The 19,114-nt window shown below is 38.0% G+C and overlaps 1 protein-coding gene across 1 annotated transcript in view; it reads right to left on the reverse strand.

The window, feature by feature from the left end:
- Window positions 1–19,114, reverse strand: part of LOC106055566 (uncharacterized) — a 126,616-nt gene that overhangs the window by 70,460 nt on the left and 37,042 nt on the right. Inside the window, exons 12-18 of the mRNA XM_056016057.1 lie at window positions 16,368–16,560; window positions 15,719–15,812; window positions 14,685–14,732; window positions 10,199–10,258; window positions 9,370–9,445; window positions 8,388–8,491; window positions 4,366–4,500 (exon numbers count right to left, since the gene is read on the reverse strand). Coding sequence (XP_055872032.1) covers window positions 4,366–4,500; window positions 8,388–8,491; window positions 9,370–9,445; window positions 10,199–10,258; window positions 14,685–14,732; window positions 15,719–15,812; window positions 16,368–16,560 — 710 coding nt within the window. The remainder of the gene's footprint in view (window positions 1–4,365; window positions 4,501–8,387; window positions 8,492–9,369; window positions 9,446–10,198; window positions 10,259–14,684; window positions 14,733–15,718; window positions 15,813–16,367; window positions 16,561–19,114) is intronic.

Here is a 19,114-nt window from a genome sequence, read left to right on the forward strand (position 1 = left end):
ACTTGAGGAGGCATAAAACCCCAGTGCAAAGCCCTCAGCCCCCTGGATGACAAAGTGGTCATCATCGAACCACGATGGACGAACTATATATTTCCGTCCGATCCTTTGCTTTCGCACAAAAAATAAACAACAAACAATGACGTAATATCATGTAATATTAGCACATCCTTCCTTTTGAAGCTATTATCACATCCTTCCTTTTAAAGTTCTTAAGACTTATATTTACAAGGAATTTTGACAACTCGACCACTTCTGGTAGTCTTGACCGGCACAAGTTCTCTAGATGTTGGTCTGTTCCGTTTGTTCTAACAGTTTGCTGTTCATTGTCTTCGTCGGTATCATAGTACCCAGAGATGTCTTCTTCGTAGCTCTTGTTTAAAAACCGTTGATTTCTTCTGTATGTTTTCCCATCATATGATGTAAGATCTGGGTGATGGATATTTCTTAATGACGACTGCTTTCTGCCATGTTTGTCCTAGACGAACTCTCACATCTCCCCGACAGAGTAATCTTTAGGTAACCTTGCTTTTGCATCGTATTTCACTTTGCTTTTCATGTGTCGTTCGTTGAGTAATGTCTCTGCATTTTCAGCTACCGATGGTTTCAATAGTTTGGGATCGGTTGGAATGATGTCCCCGAGTCTTCTACTCATCAGCAGTTGTGATGGCGAATAAAGCAGTCCGCTTATCGGAGTATTTCTATACTTGAGCATAGCGAGATATGGATCTTTTCCACTTTTGTATGCTTTGTTGAATATCTGCTTTACGATACCAACATACACCTCACTTAGTCCATTTGATTGGGGGTACCTGGGGCTTGATGTTGTTATCTTGAAACCCCATTCAGAAGCAAACTCTCTATATTGATAGCTATTGAAAGGCATATTGTCGCTCACTATTTCTTCTGGTATGCCATGTCTAGCAAAAATACCTTTCATTGTCCTGATAACACATTCTGCTGTTTTGTTCTCCAGTCGTTTTATTTCAGAGAAATAGTCCACAACTAGCAAATAGTCATTGTTTCGCCATTCAAACAAATCTGTCGCAACCTTTTCTGGCACAGCATGAGGTAGCAATTTTTCCTTCACATTATTTCTTTTGAACGTTGCACATGTTGAGCATTTCATTATTGTCGATAAAATATCTTTAGACAATCCTGGCCAAAACACACTCTGTTTTGCCTTCGATCTGGTTTTCTCAAGACCAAAATGACCTATGTGAAACTTGTCGAGAATTTCATTTCTCATACTTGAAGGAATTATAATTCTGTTCTCATAAAACTATATTTCATTCTCTTCATGAATACTGTCTTTAAATGACCAATACACTTTCACTGTTTCATGAACTTGAGTTTTTATTTTTGGCCAACCTTCTCTGACATAAGTGATTACATGTTTTAATTTAGCATCAGATTCAGTTTTTCTTCTAATCTCAATAATCTTCTGATCACTTCCCGGAAACTGTGCTGTTGCGCTATGAATTCTCATAACCATGTCATCATTTGAATTTGATTGTTCTTGACCATTGATGTACGCACGCGATAACGTATCAGCTATTTGCATTTTTGAACCTGGAGTGCAAGTTACTTTTAACTGATATCTCAACAGTCTTAACATCATCAACTGAAGTCTTGGTGAAATCTTGTGTAAAGGCTTCGTCACAATAGTTTGCAAAGGTTTGTGATCTGATTGTACAGTCACAGTTCTTCCAAAAATATAATGGTGAAAATGTTCAGCTGCAAACACTATAGCTAACATTTCCTTTTCTATTTGTGCATATCTGCACTCTGTTTCTGTCAATGATCTTGACGTATACGCAACTGGTTTGTCTTCTTGCATTAAACATGCTCCCAACCCTTTAGAAGAAGCGTCACACTGAATAGTAACTGGTTTTTCAGGGTTAAACAATTGCAGAACTGGAGCTTCACTAAGTGTTTTCTTTATTAGTTGGAAAGCATTTTCTTGCTCTGCATTCCACTGCCACAATACATCTTTCTTTAGCAATTCACGCAATGGACTGGTAATTGTTGACATGTTTGGAATGAAACTTGACAGAAAGTTCAACATCCCTAGCAGTCTTTGAATTCTTGTTCGACCTGTTGGTGCTGGCATCTCCATTATTGCTTTGATTTTAGCTGGATCTGGACGAATACCATCTGCTCCAATTTGTCTTCCGAGATAATTAACACCAGAAAGTTTATATTGTATCTTGATCTTGTTGAACCTTACATTGTTCTTTCTAGCTCTCTCCAGAACATTTTAAAAAATTTGATCATGTTCTTTTTCATCTTTTGCTGCAATCAGCATGTCATCTGACATGATATGTACACCTGGGATGTCTCCGAATACTTGATAAGCACGTTTCTGTAATACTTCACTAGCTGAGGATATACCAAAAGGCATTCTCAAGAATCTGTGTATCTTCCAAACGAAATATTGAATGTACATAAATAAGAGCTTGGTTCATTCAACTCCACTTGCCAATATGCATCCTTTTGATCAAGTACTAAACACTTTTGCTGCTCCCAGTGAACTATTGATTTGATCAAATGTTGGTATAGTGAAATGTTCTCTCATTATATAATTTTCAGTTCTCGGGGATCTAAACACAACCTCAAAGAATTATCTTTCTTCTTTGCTATAACCAAGTTATGAACCCATTCTGTTGGTTCATCCACTTCTGTGATCACTCCATCTTGTTGCATTTGTGTGAGTTTTCTTTTCCATTCTTCATAGAGTGATGGTGCAACTCTGCGCGCACATTGAATAACTAGTTTTGCATCTGACGTCTGTTTAATTTGAAACTTCATTTTGTATGTACCGAGTCCTTCGAATACTTGATTATATTTTTTCATCAACACTTGTGGAATTTCATTCTGTTGCTTGACATCGTGTACTTTGACATTTCTCTTTGCCTCAATTAGTTTTAAAGCAATAGATGTCTTCAGTCCTAGTATAGGATTTATACTTTTCTTGATCACGTACAGATCATCTTTAACTTCTACACCGCCGACTTTAAATGTAACCGATGCAACTCCCTTCAGTTCTAATGCTTCATCCCCCAATGCTCGTAGGGTCGTATTTGAATGATTTAGCTGACTATCAGTTTCTAAAGTATTCCACGTTGACTATGATATCACATTAGCTTGTGCTCCTGTGTCAATCTTCAGTTTGACTATTTTTCCCATAATATTGACATCAACCATCCAAACTTTGACATTGTTGCCAGTACCAATTGCCTCAAACCACAACTCATTTACTTGGCTTGACTGACTTTCATCTTCCAGTAAATCAACAGCCTTGAAGTGTTTTGAACGACATTTTACAGCAAAATGATTTCTTTTTTTTTTTCATTTTCGGCATGTCTGTCCGAATGCTGTGCAATTGTATTTTCCATGAGATACACCACAAGATCTGCAATCTCTAATGATACTTTTTACATGATTCTTTGCCATTTTTTTCCTGTGAGGTTTTGACTGGCTTTCTATCTTCTGTCTTCTTTAATTTATTAGCAGCATCCAAATGTAGTTCTTTCATTTGGTTTTGGGTATGCTCGTCAGAACGAATTATGCTTGCTGCTTTCTCTAAAGTTAAGTCTACATCTCTCAGAAGTCTCTCTCTCACTCGATCCGACTGTATGCCACATACCAATCGATCTCTGATGAGTTCATCTCGAGGGTTGTCAAACTTGCATTCTTTTGTCAAATTCTTTAACTCAGTATAATACTGTTCAAACGTTTCTCCGTCTTTCTGCTTTCTTGAGAAGAATTTAAATCTGTCATACACAGTGTAGGACTTAGGCAAAAAATGATTCTCAAACCTTTCAATTACTTTGTCTACAGTCTCATCTTCACATACTTGAAAAGTATTGTAGATGTCTCGAGCGGGTTCACCGATCAGGTGTAACAGTAAAGCTTTCTTCACTGGCTCGGGCTTCGTATTCTTTTCAGTGGCGACCATAAACAGTTCAAAACTTTGTCTCCATTTGTTTCCATCTTTCAGATAGATTACCGTCTAGTGACAACGGTTTAGGAGGATCGAATAATTCCATTATTCGTACAGATTCTAGATTATATGTCTAGATCTAGAATTAAACAAATGAACTAACGACACCACAAATAAAATGTACTTTTAGCAATTTAGAAACCACTAGATCTAGTCTACCATGTTCTGTTGTCACAGAGTAATAATAAATTACTGTAGACGTTACTAATTAATAATTAAATAGCGAGACTGTCTTTGTCAAGGTAGACATATAGAACTAACTTTTATTTCCGTCCAATCCTTTGCTTTCGCACAAAACATAAATAACAAACAATGACGTAATATCATGTAATATTGGCACAATAATGTTGTGTCTAACTCACGTATGTTACACCCAGTATTAGGTGACTTGTAACCACTGGCGCAACTGTCACAGATACCAGTCAATTTATTACACGGATCCTTGCATTTGAGACAGTCACCAACACAATTTAAATCCCATGTATAGTCTGGACACGCTGAAAGACATAGACCAATAGATAAGAATGATATACAGTTTAATAATCATTGCAATATAGTCTGATATACATATATTTATTTGTGACATACCAATCACGGATTCATCTATCAAAGGATTCTGGATCCGCAGAACGGATTCGCATGAAATTTCGTAAACAGATTCCTTTTATCGCTTAGATGTTTGCTAAGAAAGGCGGAAATTATCCAAAACTCGCATTCTTTGTATTAAACTATTGTATTTCATCTTCGATATTTCCTCAAAATGTCCACAATCAATGTATTAAGTGTCACAGGTCAAAAGCTGGCTGACAGTGTCGCTCAATTTTATCACAGCCTTAATTATTATTATTTATTTATTTTATTTCAATTATTTCCCCTTTCTATGCGCAATTTCACCACCAAACCCCACCTTTTCCTCTTCTCGATAACTGAGTTCACCACCTTGGCGACAACAAGGCTACGACTTTTCACTTATCTCCCCTTGATCGGAGGAAGGATAGAAAAACCGTCACTTACAATGGTCCTAGGCACCTGATTTCCGACGTTCATGGTCGGACACCACCTGGGCTGGGATATACCTCATTCTTTCTTCCACCCCTGCACACGTCTCTCTTTGATCAAAGAGATAATCTGTGTCAGCGTGTCTCGTGTCATTCCTAGGTGCGACTCAAGTCTCGAGTCAGATACACCCACTTGAGAGATCATCTTTAGTCTATCACCTTTCCTGTTTCCGCTCATCTCTTCCGGACCTTTATTAGGTAGACTAAGGCGAGCAAGACTCACTCTATCATTTATCCCTCTCGCTGACCGTCGAGTCTAGACTAATCATTTATTCTCACTTCTAGAGGAATACCTGGTGGTAAGCCGAACTTAATCACAGTTCCATCTAAACTAGCTTGTGTATATTTCTAGCTGGATGTTATCATGTGTATTTTATATATGTACTTTATGTTTAACGTGTGCATTGTGTATTTCTCACTGGCGTAAGTAAGAGACATAACCATTGCACATGTACATATTTATATATTGCATTAGACTATGTCCGCAATATTAATGCTACGATGCTCAATTGATCATTGACGCAACCTTGTTTATATATGTATATCTTATTTTATTTCCTTTTATCTCGGCTGACCGCCTTGATAATCTTGTTAACACATTAACGCTGCGCGTAGAAAAGAGATATGACATTTATCTCCCCTTTTCCCATTTTACTTTGACGAGAGTTGAGCCCCATGAATTGACTCTCTATCCATTAAAGCTCGTTCATGGCCGACGGCCGTATGTCAACTATTGGGTCATGGTCGCTGACCATCGTCCACTCCCCCCCCCCCTCTCTTCCATCTTATGTTGTTTGATTGAGATTATTATCTCCCTTACTATGTACATTTCATATTACTATTATCAGCCATCTATTTTCCCAATCCCATTTGTCATCATCTCCCCATTGTACTCAAAAGCAGTTTTACCAATCTGACGACTGCACCTCGGTCGAGGGCATCGATAAAATGCACGAGAGACAAGTCCAAAATTGTCTTTGTTTATCCACAGCCTCCCTCAGGTGTCTGTCTATTTATTTGGATCTGCCTATTGAGTAACATCTATTTGCCTATTCAGTGTCACCTGCCTACTTGACACTATTCAACTGTCTATTAGGATCTGCCTATTTGGGCCTACTATTTGGTGCTACTTGCCATCCTACTTGGCACTATCGGCTCTACTTGCCTGTCAATTTAACAGTCCACTTGTCAACCTATTGGGCACGACGTTCCAATAGGCCACGTGTCAGTGCGAGACGTCATAGCTTCGCCAAATCTCCGCAACTCACCGAACATACCCTGCTAACGACGCTGTTCACGGCAGATCAGCTCTGCCCGCAGTACACTTGTGCCCACGGTAGCCGGCCACCCGCCCTACTGTACCCACTACAGATATCAGAACTTTGTTAGAGACTGAACAAAAACTGAATCACCGGCGACCCTCGTCCCGCTAGAGCACCACCTCCAGCTACAAGACCTCCAGCCAGGACCACAGCCAGCTGCTGCATCAGTAGGACAACCAGCCAAGTGCAGAAGACGAAAGTGACATACTCTCTCATTGAGTGCATAGTATGATGATACAATATAGATAAAGAGACAGATGCAGATCCCCCCCCCTCATTTTATTCTACCTTGTACATTTGTTTAAATAAATATTCTTTAATTTTTCATTATTTGTATCTCCATTGTTTGTCTCGTTGCGTGTCTGCTCCCGATATATCTCTGATGGACCAGTGTGTGACAAACTAAAAAATAATCATTCCCTAGACATCTAACGAGCCACTCATACACGTCATACACGAGGTCCGTCACATTAAGCGTACATACAAATGCTCAAAGGAAAAAAATTATTCGTGTTTTTTAAAGCATATTTTCTTTTCCGACACAGATGCCTAATTGCACGTGTTAGTCTGCACAAAGCTATAAGAAGTAAATGAAATCAACAATCCCTTTGTGCGTAACTCGACATTGCGGACACTTTTAAAAGTTAACTGTCACATTGCATAAAGCAGATGGTGCACTAAGTTTATTTTTAGATTTCCGTAACGCCTGCTCAGATCAATAGGAAAAAATGCAGTTTTTTTCCCTCATTGCATTTTAAAGGAAAGTGTATTGGTTGTTGATCCCCTGAGGGTGGACCCGGTGGAGGATGCCTGAAATGTAAATACCTTTTTTTTTTTAAATCTGCAGACTGTTGTTTTTTTTGTCATTACATTGTTGTATAGCAGTGATGAGGAGATGAGTGGTACCTCGATGTTGTTGAAAGGAATAGAAACTGATATTTCGAATGCCTTTGCTTCAAATGTCCATTATTTGTACTTGTTCCTGGAAGGGTTACCTAATTGTATGTTAGTGGTATTTTCTCTATAGACTTTCAATGTTTACTGCAGCAGTAAATCTTGTATATTAAAACGCGTGTGCGTGCTTTGGGCTGCGTATTTTATTTAATACAGTTCTTGCCGGTGGGGGGAGATTTTATCTTCCCGAGCAAGAATTAATGGGGTGTGAGCGTCTATAGATAAAGGCCCGATGTAAGTCATTTTGAACAAAAATTGTGAAAGGATTGGACGAAATTTCAAATAGTTGTGTCCCTTTACAACTGCTCAAAGGGAGGTGAAAGGTTGAAATAAAAATTCAAAGATAAAAATCTATTTAGGAGAGCATTACGATGTGCAGGGTGGAAAAGGAAATGGGTGGGGGGAGAGCATAGATTTAAATATTTCTTGATGTGGAGTTGACAAGTTGAAGAAAAGTCCTGACTTTTTTTATTGGTGGTGAGACGGGCATGTGTGACACAATAACAAGGTCAAGGAGAGCAGGACACAACCAGGACTTGGTCACTGAACACAATCACTCTAAGGTCAAGAATTGAAAGGGTAAAATGACACAATGAAGGTCATGGAGTAAAATGACACAATCACAACAAGGTCAAGAAGTAAAATGACACAACCTCAACAAGGTCAAGGAGTAACATGACATAATCCCAGCAAGGTCATGAAGTAAAATGACACAAAAACAACAAGGTCAAGAAGTAAAATGACACCACCACAACGAGGTCAAGAAGTAAAATGACGCAACCACAACAAGGTCAAGAAATAAAATGACACAAAAACAACAAGGTCAAGAAGTAAAATGACACAACCACAACAAGGTCAAGGAGTAACATGACATAATCCCAACAAGGTCATGGAGTAAAATGGCACAATCAAAACAATGTCAAGAAGTAAAATGACGCCACCACAACAAGGTCAAGAAGTAAAATGACACAAAAACAACAAGGTTAAGAAGTAAAATGACGCCACCACAACAAGGTCAAAGAATGAATGGCTCCTTGAAGAGAGACTTACCTTCTGGACAAGTTTGTCCCATGTAACACGTCCCGTCTTTCCCTTCTTTGTCCATCTCGTCACAAGGCCTCCCTCCATTGGCAGGCGTGGGCTTGTTGCATTGCCTGCGTGACACGAGAAGGATTGGAAACAATGTGACCTTGTAGCTAAGGACAACATGCTTCTTTCTTTCTACTGCTAAAATAATTCAGCTCATGAACAAAAAAATTGTATTATTTTAAAGATGGAATGAGAATATTAGCAGACGTCAAGGGTGAATGATAAGATATAGGCCCTAGTTGTAAATATGTTCATTTGAATAAAATGATGTTCACTTCAGGAAACGTTAAACTCTATCGTGAATTAGATCAAAGAAATCTCACACATGCCTCGCCATTTTCTTTTCCATCTGTCACATTGGACAGTGTTATTAAACAGCTTATTAAAAATAAAAAAATAAAAATTAAATCGGCAATAAGCATATAGTTACTTCCCTTTTTCGATATCAAACCAAATAATTCTTTACAAGTCATGTAAGTCTACGTTTGGAGATTCGCAGTCCACAGTGCAGTTCGTGTATTAAAAAACGAATAGATGAAAGATTGAATTCGATTCATGCAAATGTTTCCCAATCTGTCAACAGAGAATTCCTAGTGTGCTGCGAGGCAAGAAAAGGTGTTCCACGAGCTACTGCAATCATTTAATTAGTAGGCCACATTGTCAATTAACCTCTCTCAAAAAATAATCCGCTAAATAGTCAGAATGTGCGAAGTGTTCAGTTAAAAAAACACTAGATTAATGGATAAGATGCTTCGAAGTAGACAAGAGATAGGAAAAGGAAATCCAGAAATGTTCACACTTTAGGTTAGCGCTTGCTAGACGGAGGACGTGACATTTTGCTGGACGTCTGGTACGTTGAAGGTAACTCAACCTTAACCTAGAATGTAGGCATCTCTACTTAACTCAACCGTAGCCTAAAATACATGCAAAACTTCCAGTTTACCTGCTTCTTACCATGGTCCTGTTGGGACACATAGCCGAACACTGCCATTCAGTCCACTCGCCCCAGGAGCCATGAACTAAAGAAAGAAGCCAAATATTTTAAAATCACTTTAAAAAAAAAAAAAAGATTTTCTAAGGGGAACAATTCAGCACTCATAACTATATCACTCTATTATGTAGTAGTTATTTCCCCTTTTCCATACCAAACAAAATATCTTTAAACCAATAAGTAATAGACTAATGGGTTATTTTTTCCATTGATTCATGTTTTGTTTCGTACAATAAGTAATAGTTTACATTTTCAACTTATCCGAGAATGGGTGTGGGAAAAATAAAATTTGCAATTATTTAAGGAAACAAAACATGGCAGAGAGAGAGAGAGAGAGAAAAAAAAATAGAGAAAGATATATATATATATATATATATATATATAGAGAGAGAGAGAGAGAGTGAACGATATATATATATATATATATATATATATATATATATATATATATATATATATATATATATATATATATATAGATAGATAGATAGATAGATAGATAGATAGATAGATAGATAGATAGATAGATAGATAGATAGAGAGAGAGAGAGAGAGAGAGAGAGAGAGAGAGAGACATTCCGTTTCTACTCAAATAAAGAATAAAGGCTGAATGATTTTGTACTTGTCTTTATGAAAACGTTTAGTGACAAATGAAAGAAGCGAGAAACTATTTACATCATTTCTGAAATTGGTTCAACATAGAATTAGTTTTTCTTTAAGTTTGCACGGATCCAAATGACTGCAAAGTAGGACTAATGAACTGTTAGACATAGACACTCACCAACTCCACGTAGACTATCTTCTTTCGAATAGTTTATCAGTGTCTGCATCCATTCGTCTTCTGAAAATAGAAAAATAGTTGTGTGGATGGATGGATAGATAGACAGATAGATAGATGTGTGGATGGATGGATAAATAGACAGATAGATATATGGATGGATGGATGTAAACATAGACAGATGGGTGGATGAATGGATAGATAGACAGATGGATGGAAGGATGGATGGATGAATAGATGGGTGAATTGATGGGTTGATGGATTAATCTAATAGGGTTTGTTGCTGAACATAAAAATTATATATGTGTCAGACGAGAATAGCCCAATTTTCAGTAAAAGAAATTACAAAAGTCATTTCTCTATAGAAGAAGTTACGAAGGTTATATAAAATACAACCACAGACCTATATATACTACAATAAATATAGGTTTTTGATTTCTAGTTACGATTTATTTAGGTAGGTGCTGTTTTACTATTACATACCAAGTATTAGAGATTAGAAAAACCCAGGTTTGTTTCTTGTGCAACGCTATTAGCTAACACCGTATATCATCTCTCCATAGTATATTTAGATCTATAATCTAATTCTAGTCTAGATCTATATATAAAAATCGAATAGATCTAGTAATAGTATAGATTCTATCTTGAGACAAGATTGCCGAGTCTAGTTAGTACTTAGACTTAGATCTATTATAGTTTATTAATAGATTTTACTTTTCAATGCCTAGACCTAATAATAAAATTGCGAATGATGTATATAATGACTGATTATTTTAATTTTTTTATAGTAATAGGCCTATTAGATCTAGGTCTAGACTCTACTTAAATCTAGTCTAAAATAATGACTGTCTAAGACTCTAGATGATTGAGAAGTTCACATAAAGGTGTTAATAATACGGCATGTCGGCTGAAAGTATATAAAGTGCTTTTTTTTTTTGTAAAAATAAAAAAAAATAGGTGCCGGTACTCAGTGATAGATAGCCTAACTTTCAACTAATAATAAATTAACAATTAACGTTGAATTACAAGAAAAGTAATCATTTTTCCCGACATTGAAAAAAGGTGCAGGTACCCCGTACCGGTGCGTACCGTCACAGAAATATATGTATATCTCAATCTTCTTTCATTCAATTTTTGTTTGCGGGGTTATTGCTACTTAATACATTGATACCGGATCGATTTAAATATGGCCTAAGTATACAAGCAGGATTTCGAGCATTGGATAAATTTATTTTTTAAATACAAAGTTTTATGGAAGAGCTGTTTGAAGTTTGTAACTTCTTAAATTCAGGCTAAAAATATCGAAGCCTACATTTTTACACTCATTTCTAAACAATAAGAAGAGATGGACTGACTCATAGTGTAGCTTGTGTACATCTGCGAAAACACAAACTCTCTTTGTAATCTTATTAGTTAGACTTTCGAAACTATTTTTAAAAAACTTAGTGATTATTTTTACTGTATAATACTATTATTATTCTTTTTTAGAATTAGGATATAAACAAAAATTTGCCATATGACTTTGTCTAACAGAAAAAAATGAAACTTACGTCTATTTATACAGTTATTTTTAGTTACCTAGTAATATAAAATATATTGAACTAACACGTACATTCATCATAATGCAGCCATGTGATTTTTCGCTTATGAACATAGCATTATTTAGGACCAATATTTTACAAAGGCTGCTTGGAGAAATCAGGCATACCCATTAGGAGAAAAACGACCCCTTTACGCAAGAAAAATTTAAGAAACTAGAACAGACACAAAATAGACAGCGACATTCATAACAAAATAATATTCAAAATTGATTAGAGTAACACCTTTTTAAGTAATCATTTAAAGTTTAAAATCACTACAATTTTTTTCGACAATTATTTTGTGTATGAAATTGTGTATCGGAAAATGCCGGGTACTTGAAATAAGCTAGTCCTAAAAAAACAACACAGATCTTGGGTAAAATACTCATCAAATAAAGTACTGTAAATGTGTAGTTTTACGCGCTAGTTTCAGGTCTTTTCTTTTTATAGCCTCTATCGGGTTTGATCCCAACTACCCGTATTTTTGTGCAGAATTTTTTTCTCTATCAGGCACACTTAAAATTATAGCATAATAATGTCAGTTTAATTTAAAGAGAGAACTGAAAATGCAAAGATATATAAGAAAAAAAGCCACTTCCGGCCCAATACTTTCAAATCAAAGAAACGAAACGGACTAGTCCAACAAACCCTATTATGAGGTATACATGATCAACGTTAAATGGCAATTCATAAAAGCCCCCCAAAAAAAACGAATCTAAGAGTATAAATTACCACCTTAAATATCATACAGTCATTCTTGTATATAGGGGGAGGGGGCATTTATTAGGTATACACGGAATGACTTGGATTATGGTTTGGGTTAGGCCGAGGAAACAACTTAATACAGTAAACATTGACCAAAAAAAACAACAATATTTTTAGGAGTTACGCGAGTAATCTTATCATTTTCTTAATATACCATGGACTCCGTGAAACAAAAGACATTTATTTCTGTATGGTCAAAGCGCGCATGAGCATTTCTCTCTCTCTCTCTCTCACTTCACTGACGGCCCTTTAGTGGAACGAATTGGCGACTTGTTGAACTGGGTTGTCAGGTCCTTGTTCCAATCTCACCTTAGAGAAGATGAGAAGATTTTCTTTTGAAAATACTCAACCAGGGTTATTTCAAGGAAATTGTGTTCGCTACCCATTGTTCGCCTAACTGCTTCCACTAACAGAGGTTTCCACCGAGGTGCCAGGCTGAGGCAACAAGGACCTTGAATTACCTTGAGTTCGCCTAGCTGCTTCCACTAACAGAGGTTTCCACCGAGATGCCAGGCTGAGGCAACATGGACCTGGAATTACCCTGGGTTCGCCTAACTGCTTCCACTAACAGAGGTTTCCACCGAGGTGCCAGGCTGAGGCAACATGGACCTGGAATTACCTTGGCTTCGCCTAACTGCTTCCACTAACAGAGGTTTCCACCGAGGTGCCTGGCTGAGGTAACATGGACCTGGAATTACCTTGGGTTCGCCTAACTGCTTCCACTAACAGAGGTTTCCACCGAGGTGCCAGGCTGAGACAACATGGACCTGGAATTACCTTGGGTTCGCCTAACTGCTTCCACTAACAGAGGTTTCCACCGAGGTGCCAGGCTGAGGCAACATGGACCTGGAATTACCTTGGGTTCGCCTAACTGCTTCCACTAACAGAGGTTTCCACCGAGGTGCCAGGCTGAGACAACATGGACCTGGAATTACCTTGGGTTCGCCTAACTGCTTCCACTAACAGCGGTTTCCACCGAGGTGCCAGGCTGAGGCAACATGGACCTGGAATTACCTTGGGTTCGCCTAACTGCTTCCACTAACAGAGGTTTCCACCGAGGTGCCAGGCTGAGGCAACATGGACCTGGAATTACCTTGGGTTCGCCTAACTGCTTCCACTAACAGAGGTTTCCACCGAGGTGCCAGGCTGAGACAACATGGACCTGGAATTACCTTGGGTTCGCCTAACTGCTTCCACTAACAGAGGTTTCCACCGAGGTGCCAGGCTGAGGTAACATGGACCTGGAAATACCTTGGGTTCGCCTAACTGCTTCCACTAACAGAGGTTTCCACCGAGGTGCCAGGCTGAGGTAACATGGACCTGGAATTACCTTGGGTTCGCCTAACTGCTTCCACTAACAGAGGTTTCCACCGAGGTGCCAGGCTGAGGTAACATGGACCTGGAATTACCTTGGGTTCGCCTAACTGCTTCCACTAACAGAGGTTTCCACCGAGGTGCCAGGCTGAGACAACATGGACCTGGAATTACCTTGGGTTCGCCTAACTGCTTCCACTAAAAGAGGTTTCCACCGAGATGCCAGGCTGAGGCAACATGGACCTGGAATTACCTTGGGTTCGCCTAACTGCTTCCACTAACAGAGGTTTCCACCGAGGTGCCAGGCTGAGACAACATGGACCTGGAATTACCTTGGGTTCGCCTAACTGCTTCCACTAACAGAGGTTTCCACCGAGGTGCCAGGCTGAGACAACATGGACCTGGAATTACCTTGGGTTCGCCTAACCAAATCCCTACACTATCCCAGGTCAGATGGCTAGCAGAATATCAAATAGAAAAGGAGTCATGGCCATTCTTGTACGTTGTCCAGACAGCTTTTCTTTGGACGGCCCTTTCTTGGTGCTCCCACCACTGTACATTGAAAGATGACTTTTAACAGTGAGTCATGTTTTTCAATATGCACGAACCGGCTCAGCTTTTGTCTCTTCAGGTCAGTCAGAGTGTTGGGGCACCACACATGATCTAAATGTAAACATTCATTTGTTTTCTGCTACCCAGCATTTATTTGAAACACTTAACTCTCAAAGGATACAATTCTTTGGTTGCCTCAGACGTTTAGCTTTGACTAACTATGTTTATTTGGAAGCTTATGTTATTAAATGTTGGTGTGCTTATACTGTAACATTTACCTGACATGTCCAGTAAGTCCTCGTCTATTATAGTGTCATCGTCATCATCTGAAGAAAAAAAAAAAGAAGAGAGACAAACGTATAGTAAATAGTTAGTGTTGTGGTGGCTGAGCGAATGTGTCTAGAGTTCCAATCCGGGTGAAGACTTGGGTTTTAAAAAGTCAGATTTTCAGATATAGTAATATTAATATATTTTTGAATAAACATATTAAATTATGCACTATTGATTTTGGAATTGCCTGAAATAAACAATAAATACTCTTCCCTAGAATGTCAGCCTCAGAAAAATTTCACGACAATAAACAGGTAAATAAAGATTAATTAATGTTTTAACTAAAGCCAAAATTTTGAGATCCCAAGTAAATTTCACGAGCCTTTCTAAATATGTTACAGCAAGTTCAATTATACATAAATATCATTTGGTATATTTCTATTTAATAATCCAAGAGTTATTACAGTTGTTAAAGTTAGAGGGAATTCATAGTTCCCAGTAAATTAAATAATCCGACATAAATTATGGGTCTATGCCTAGTTAGAGAGATAACTTGAGCTCTAAGTTAAAGGGAAATTATCATGCCTAGACACAATTTTCAAATATTCACTATTGACAATGGCTTTAATGCATAGACATTAATGAAATACAGACTGGCCGAAGGAAGTAACTTCATGTAACTTGAAAACATGTATATCTATTGTTGTCGGATTTCCGAATTATGAAAAATTACACGATCTTCATTCTTAGAGATTAAACAAAACTACACTGCTTCCTTATTTACAATATATATATAGAGGTGTGTGGCTGAAATAGATATGAATACCAAACTTTTATACTGCTCATAAATGCTGTATAATAAAGTACACAAAATTGCAAGTCACAAATTTTCGTTTCATAAAACTCTTTAATCGGCCAGTCTATATTTATTTATGTCTATGCTTTAACGTCAAAGGGAGATAATCATTCCTAGTTATTTTATAATCCAACTGTAAGTGAGGCCCCGGCTTTAAAGGGAGATCATTATGCCTTGTTCACTAACCTTGAGAGTCGCTAAACTCTTCGTCAATTTTCTTATCACAGTCATTGTCTATGAGATCACCGGGTAACATAGATGCCATTGTTCTTGTGCATACCTAGGGAGAAGAAGGACATTGACTCTACACAAAATGAAGCAGACTATACAACTTCATGGCCGTATCTTAAGGGCCTCAGGGTTCGCAAAGACCTTCCTTCTGGGAACAGTACCAGGAAAAAGAAGAAGAGGCAGAGAAAGCAATTGGAAGACATTTAAGGCAAAAGACAAAGAGGGATTGGAAAAGACGGTCAACGGATCATGTGTGGTGCCCCAACGTTTCAATAGAATAAGGTACGAGGAAAGTTTTGGTGTGCTGTGATTTATACTCTGAACTCAAAGGTGAAGATTACTTTGAAGTAACATATATATTGACGGGAAAGTTCGACATCCGGCATTCTATAGAATTCTTTACGCTTTCAGGGGTAATGTAGGAAAAAAATCTCCATCTCTCTTTCTCTCTGTGTCTCTCTCTGTGTGTCTCTCTTTGACTCTCTCTCTCTCTCTCTCTCTCTCTCTCTCTTTATATATATATATATATATATATATGTGTGTGTGTGTGTGTGTGTATATGTGTGTGTGTGTCTGTCTGTCTTTCTTTCTGTCTATGACTTACACCATTAATGGGGCTAGAGATGTAGCCAGCTGGATGCATGTATCCCTCAGAGTACCCAACACCGTAGATATAACATCCAAACGGTTTTTTCATCTTCGAGGCAACAATGTTTAGTCCGTGGACAGATCCGCTCTTCTTGAAAGAGAAGCCTGAAATTTGCCAACCAGGCAAGTATGGAACAGCCATCGTGGCCCTGAAAGCAATACACAAGCAGGCCATTCACACTACAAATGTAATGTCATTTTTATTCAGCGCGAAAAAAACTTGCCTACAATTTTTTTTTCTCAATTCAGTTTCCTGACTATGGAGGCGCGGCGGCTGAGCGGTAAGGCGCTTGGCTTCTTAACCGGAGCTCAAGAGTTCGAATCCTGGTGAAGACTGGAATTCTTATTTTCGGGATATTTGGGCGTCTTTGAGGGCAACCGGCTTTAATAGGTGCCTGACATTACTTAGGGAAAAGTAAAGTCGGTTGGTCTTTATGCTGGCTACGTGACACACTCGTTGACCGTGGGTCACGGAATCAGATGACTTTTACATCATCTGCCGTTGAGACCACAAGGTCTGAAAGGGGAACTTTAGTTTTACTTTACTAGTTTCCTGACTTTATAAAAATGTTTACTTTTTCTCCTTTTTTAGTAAAGAATTTGGAGATTTTCACGAGGAGGATACTAGCAATGGAATTGAGATGCTACAGAAGGTATTACATTTAAAGACTGCGTCACAAACGAAGAAATTAGAGACGAGGTTACTGCAACGATTGGACCCCACGATGACCTGCTAACTAGTGTAAAAAAAATGGAAACCAAAACTCTATGGCCATATTACAAGGTCTTCAGGGCTCACAAAGCTCTTCCTTCCTGGAACATTATCAGAAAAAGAAGAGGCAGACAAAGAAAGCGATGGGAAGACAACATAAAAGAATGGAGACGGACCTGTCATTGAAAGAGGTTCATGTCCAAGGCAAAAGACTGAGAGGAATGGAGAAAGACGGTCGACAGATCTTGTGTGGTGCCCCAACGATCCAACAGACTAATGGATGGGTGAATGAGAACACTACTGCCCTAGTAGCACAAAGTGTTTCCTTTCATTACACCAAAATGGCTGAAATCCGAAGAGGGCTGAAATTTGATTCAAGAAATTAACTTGTCAACGGCAATACAGTAATGATATTTTATATACTGGTGATTCAAGAGCCGCCTATCCTTGATTCTTACCTGACTCTAGGTCAGTGGCGCCACTGGGAGGGGGTGCGGTCCGCACCGGGTGAGAACCGTTAGGGGGGTGACACCCATGTTTTAAAAAATGCACTTTTGGAATAACTGACAATATTTTTTTTAAAAGTTAGTGTCAGTGGCTAAATATTGGAACGAGATGAGTAACATTACTTTCAACAGTATATTAGCTGCATTTATATAAACACTGCTTTGGTTTTTAACAATGTTTTTTATCGAATCTATTGAAACAGTAGCCAGCACCGTAATATCAGGATGCCAACCAATAGTCACTGTTTAATAAATGACCACATTCTTCAGGCATAAAATGTAATAGAAATCTCACATGAAATTGATGTAAATTTTGTAGAATTAGAAAGTAAATTAGTGACTATTGAGATTTCTGAAGATGATGATGTAATTTCAGAAGTCGAATGTAAAAGAAACTCTAGCCAAGATGAAAGAAATGTTACAATGAATCAGTTGAATGATATAGACTTCAATATTTTAAGGGATAGTTTCTTCTTGTCGTGTGCCAATGTCACATGAATTGCGCAGAAAATTATCCCGAGGAAAAGGAAAAGTTCGCCAGTTGTTAAGAGAAGAGTTCTGGTGCTTCCTATTTGGGAAGATTTAGTCACTAAATATCAAGAAATTGACACTCTCAAGAGCTCCTTCAAGGAATGTAATATCGACTTTCACAGCTGGGAAGCACTAGCTCTTGATCGCTCCTCATGGCGTGAAGCTGTGAGTCTCGGAGTCTCGAGATTTGAAGCAAGAAGAGTGGCCAGGGTAAAAGAGCGTCGAACCAACAAAAAGCTGTAAGATGAAGCAGGTCTATCTGCAACTGACCAAATCTACCCATGCCACGTATGCGGCAGGCTTTTTAAAGCGAGGATTGTACTTAACAGTCATCTTCGAGTCCATAGGAAATAAGAAATGTGCTCATCTTCGATCACAAAGGAGGAGCTTTATATCAAGAAATTGTATTTTTTTGTTGTTGTCAACTATTTTCAATGCTATAGAAATAAAATACCAATTAGTAACTTAATTTAATGTGTGGTTGAAATTAAGTCCTAAATTGGAATATCAAAAGACGTATGAAGAATAGTCATCAGGATTGGAAAATGAGAAAACAAGAGCATCAGGCTACAAATACAATTGACAAGGAAGTCATTGCTATGATTGATGTAATGAAGAAAAAAAAATGGAAGGATTTATTGCACGGAGTGTTTCTATAAAAGCAAAATATTTAACATTTTGTGACTATATTAAGAACGACTCTTTATTGAATATAAAATGTCCTTAAGATGGCGGAAATGTTGTGTCGATAAAACCCATTTTGAAAGTGTATCTATAATGTTGAAAAGTTTATAAATGTTTTAGAAAACCACGCAATAGATATACTTATAAGTATTCAGAATTACTGTAAACACCTTTTTGTTTGAACGCACACCTTGCATAGCACACACTGATCCGATTCATAAGTTTTTGGATTTTAAGGGAGAAACAAGCTGGCGAGATCTACTTAATAAC

The sequence above is a fragment of the Biomphalaria glabrata genome, chromosome 17 (assembly GCF_947242115.1).
Source record: "Biomphalaria glabrata chromosome 17, xgBioGlab47.1, whole genome shotgun sequence".
Lineage (NCBI taxonomy): Eukaryota > Metazoa > Mollusca > Gastropoda > Planorbidae > Biomphalaria > Biomphalaria glabrata.